This window comes from Triticum aestivum, chromosome 7A (assembly GCF_018294505.1).
Source record: "Triticum aestivum cultivar Chinese Spring chromosome 7A, IWGSC CS RefSeq v2.1, whole genome shotgun sequence".
Classification (NCBI taxonomy): domain Eukaryota; kingdom Viridiplantae; phylum Streptophyta; class Magnoliopsida; order Poales; family Poaceae; genus Triticum; species Triticum aestivum.
In genome coordinates, this window is record NC_057812.1 from 233,120,244 (window position 1) to 233,124,946 (window position 4,703).

A 4,703-nucleotide genomic window follows, 5' to 3' on the forward strand; every position below is an offset into this window, starting at 1 on the left:
TTCCATTCCATATCCTGCCCTTACTTCTCATTTTCTCTTTTCTATATTCCAAGTTCTAGCAGAAAACTCCGCCTATGTCTTCTAGGCATAGCCGGTCCCAAGGCCGGGTAAAGGAGGAGGGTTGTGATAGGCGTGGCGAGCCAACGTAAAAACTAGCCAGTCCCATAGGTATGAAACCCATTTGAGCGAGAGTAGTACTAGGATGGGTGACCTCCTGGGAAGTCCTCGTGAAAGGGTTTCATATCTAAGGGTTGTGATCGGCTTGGCGAGCCAACGTAAAAACTAGCCAGTCTTTTGGGTATGAAACCCATTTGGGTGAGAGTAGTACTAGGATGGGTGACCTCCTGGGAAGTCCTCATGAAAGGGTTTCATATCTAGCCTACCCCAACTTGTTTGGGATAAAAGGCTTCGTAAGTAAGTAAGTAAGTAAGTATATTCCAAGTTCTAGCAGAACCAACTAATGCCTTCTTCCCTAACTAAGAGGTGTCCTCTGAGATGACTTAGGGGGTGTTTAGCTATGCTAACTTTGGCTTATAAGCCAAAAGGCACCAATTTATGTATTTTTGGCTTACACCATCATGTAACAATATCCAGCCAAAAGGCAAAATCCCATGAATAGGTGTTTTTTTGGGCTTATCAGCCAACCTAAGCCTAACCAAACACCTCCTTAATACATGATGATAACCTAGATCAAGGAAAAAGTAAACTGTAGGCGCTAAGCAAGTGTGTTGCCTCTGCCTAGTGCTGAGCTCGCTTAAGCGGAACCTAGGCTTCTGCACGGAAGCCGTGCGGACAGGGAACAGAGAACACTCAGATTTGTGTTTTGGAAACATATAACGCATGTATAAGACTAAACAGCAGATTTCAAGGGGAAATAACAAGCAAGTATAATCATAAGTCTAAAACAACAGATTTCAAGGAAACTAGCACAGCACAGAGCAGCAGCCAGCAGCAAAGCACAGCAAGCAGCAGTAGCAGAGCTAGCAGCCTAGCAGTAGCAACACCACGAATAGACAGCAGCAGCTAGCAGCACACCCACACGACCACATTTCAGTGCTCCACTAATCAACAGAGCAGCATATCAACAAGGGGAAGAGGGAGCACGAGAAGAACTCAAGCAAGAGAACAGCTCGCAGTGGGGTTCCTTCACTAGAGGGGCAAGTTCAGGGAAGGGGAGCTTGAAAGCTAACGGAAAGGGCGCGGTACGGGGAAGAGGAAGAGGTACCGCCCGCAAGACTAGGAGGAGCCCAAGGTGCGGCGGCCGTCTGGACGAGGACGCCAGCGGCGCAAGGTCGCATTGCTCAGACGGGTCGCCACTGCCAGGCACAAGCTCTCCTCTGCCTCACTACATTTTAATATGAATTGAATGGTACAATTTTTCTGACATATGACACGCTTTGTTAGTTGAACGGATGGTCAAAGATGAAACTCGAAATATGTATGTGCCATGTAAATAGGAACAAAGGGAGTATGGGTATATTTGGATTGTGGCCAAAGTATATCCTACCAAAATTTTGGTCATGACCAAAAATTTGGTCATCGTTTGGATGGTTGCCAACTTTTTGGCATGCCAATGCACTCAAACTCTAATTCATTTTTCTTGCCAATGTCGGCCAGCTCATGGACAACCAAAAATTTGGCTAGCCAATGTTTTAATGGGACAACTTTGGGCATAAACCAAACACACATAGTAAAACCAGGATGTAAGCCCAGCCACTTATATGGAAACCAGAAGTTATTGTTCTGGGGACCTCATACAATGTGAAATGACACAAAGGTCAATACTTGTGTTCAGGTTCAGTGTTGGGTCATTAGACGCAGATATTTCTACTAGCTGTTGGTTGTACTTGAGAAACAATTAATATCATTTTGATTTATCAAGAAATATAGTAAAGAAGAAAGAGAATAAGACAGAGAGCCCAACAAAGTAACTATAGTTTCAACGAAGCATTCCAGACAGCTAAGACTCCTCCTAGCATAGCCACCATTCAATCATTACATCTAACAAGATAATGTTGAGTAAGCAAATTTTCTCGCCTCTCAATATAACAACCCATTCAGCCTGACACATTCCACTTCGTATCAAAAGGTTGTCAAATGTTCCAAGATAGAACACAGTATGAATTTGCAATTAACTTTCCCTATCAAACACCTTAAAAATTCACAATGGAAAAGAATGAAATACTGAAATATAACTCATTCTGAAACTGAATTCACGACCAGTAAGTTGCAACTCGGCACCATATAAACTCGTCCAAATATGCATCTACAAAATTTCCCAGCACAGCTATTCTCTCTAAATTTAGAACAGATACAACATTGTATATATAGCATTTAAATATGTATAATCCTTGCAGCATCGAAATAACAGAAATCTCTCTTGCGAACAGTAACAGATCAAAATGCACAAAACCATATCTGCGACTAACTCTATGTTTTCGTCCATACAACTGGGTATAGTTTCCTAATTAGACCGATCAATCCCAAACCAAATCATACAACTCTATATAAAACCATAGGGGTAAAGCTTACCATTACCGCACAATTCATTCAGGCAGCCATGGCTCGTTCAGCCTTCCAGGTCTCGTACTTGGGATTGTCTGTCGGCAGCTCAAAGCGGCAGAGTGGGCAGGAGTTGCGCACCTCAAGCCATGGAAGGATGCAATCCTCGTGGTACCGATGGGAGCAAGGCATCATCTTGACGCGCTCCCCCGCCACAACCCCGTCCTTACACACGGAACACTCCTCTCCCTCCCCTTCCTCGCCGGCGGCGACGATGGCGGATGGGAGCGCCTTGACAGCCGACCTGGCTGCCGGCGGCTTGTTGGTGAGGAAAAGCCCATCCCCAACAGCGACGAGTACCTCATAGGCCTCCCTGTCAGAGGTGTACACGAAACCCTCGTTGGCGCCGGCGGGAGCGCTGGGCGGCATGTCGCCGAGCATCTCCCAATCGGGCTCCGGATTCTCTACCGAGGGTCCAGAGGCGAACGCGACTTCCTCCCAGTCGAATTCCTCGGCTGGTACGGAAGCCTCCAGCGGCAGATCTGGCTCCTCCTCCTCGTCCAATTGGAAGCAATCCCACCGGATCGAGGCCTCCTCCTCCTCATCGTTCTCCTCGGGGAAGCTGAGGTCATCATTCCTGGGCGCGACGAGTGCGTCGTGGAAGAGGTCGCGCTGCACGGAGAGGAACTGGCTCCGGACGCGGTCGGCCGCCGACACCGACAGGGCGGAGGCCGAGGGATCTGGGCGGAACACCGGCACGAAGGCATCGTAGCATGAGGAGGACGTGGAGGAGGAAGCCTCTAGAGTTTGGAAGATCTCGTCGGCGGTGAGACGGTGAAGGAGATACGGGGAAGCCATGGGTGCGCGAGAGGGGACGGAAAAAATCGCGCCCTGGAGAGGCGTATCGGAAGAGGAAATTGACTATTTGTCATTGAGGTCCTTGAGGTTTGATTACAGAGGTTGATATACTGGGGAGTGGGTGGGTGGTGGGTTCCGTGTGTTGTGACTTGTGAGGCCTGGCATTCGGGTAATTCGATAAAAAAAATATTGGATTTCCAAAATTAACATCTGAGATTTTCTATAAAAATAGCTACCCGATAATTTGGATATCTGGAAATGGTTTCAGGTTCGAGTAGTTTCGAATTGCCTGAAATACAACATGGTGAACAAAAGTTGACGCTAGACGTGGAAGTACCGAAGGAGGAGGACACAAGTCGGTTGTGGCGTCGCATACGAGAAGATGAAGACTTATGTCGGCGTTGGAGCTCGTCCCCGTGGTGCAAGCTAGCTAGGACGAGGCGAGTGGCACCTGGTTGCGGGGCGACGCCGATATCTGGTCGCGGGTGGCGCGGTGGCTAGGTAGAGCGGTTGTGCGCTAGGGCATGCGAGAGCAGTCGGCTTTGCGTTGCAGGGTGAAACCCACAAATATAGGGGGTCGCAACAGCTTTCGAGGGTAGAGTATTCAGCTCAAATTTATTGATTCGACACAAGGGAAGCCAAAAAATATTTTCAAGTATTAGCAGCTGAGTAGTCAATTCAACCACACCTAGAAACTTAATATCTGCAGCAAGGTGTTTAGTAGCAAAGTAATATGATAGTGATGGTAACAGTAATAAAAGAGTAATGAAAGCAAAGTAATGTTTTTTGTATTTTGTAGTGATTGTAACAATAGCAACAGGAAAGTAAATAAGCGTAAACCAGTATATGGAAAGCTCGTAGGCATTGGATCAATGATGGATAATTATGCCGGATGCGGTTCATCATGTAATAGTCATAACATAGGATGACACAGAACTAGCTCAAATTCGTCAATGTAATGTAGGCATGTATTCCGAATATAGTCATACGTGCTTATGTAAAAGAACTTGCATGACATCTTTTGTCCTACCCTCCCGTGGCAGCGGGGTCCTAATGGAAATTAAGGGATGTTAAGGCCTCCTTTTAATAGAGAACCGGAACAAAGCATTAGCACGTAGTGAATACATGAACTCCTCAAACTACGGGCATCAACGGTAAGTATCCCGATTATTGTCACTTCGGGGTTAACGGATCATAACACATAATATGTGACTATAGACTTGCAAGATAGGATCAAGAACACTCATATATTGATGAAAACATAATAGGTTCAGATCTAAAATCATGACACGCGGGCCCTAGTGACAAGCATTAAGCATAGCAAAGTCATAGCAACATCAATC

General features: G+C 46.4%; 1 protein-coding gene across 1 annotated transcript; it reads right to left on the bottom strand.

Moving 5' to 3' along the window:
- Nucleotides 1–2,218: 2,218 nt before the first annotated feature.
- On the bottom strand, nt 2,219–3,436 carry LOC123151262 (E3 ubiquitin-protein ligase CIP8). Its single transcript, XM_044571003.1, has one exon. The coding sequence runs from the start codon at nt 3,358–3,360 to the stop codon at nt 2,551–2,553; it is 810 nt and encodes a 269-aa protein (XP_044426938.1). The 5' UTR covers nt 3,361–3,436; the 3' UTR covers nt 2,219–2,550.
- Nucleotides 3,437–4,703: the final 1,267 nt, after the last annotated feature.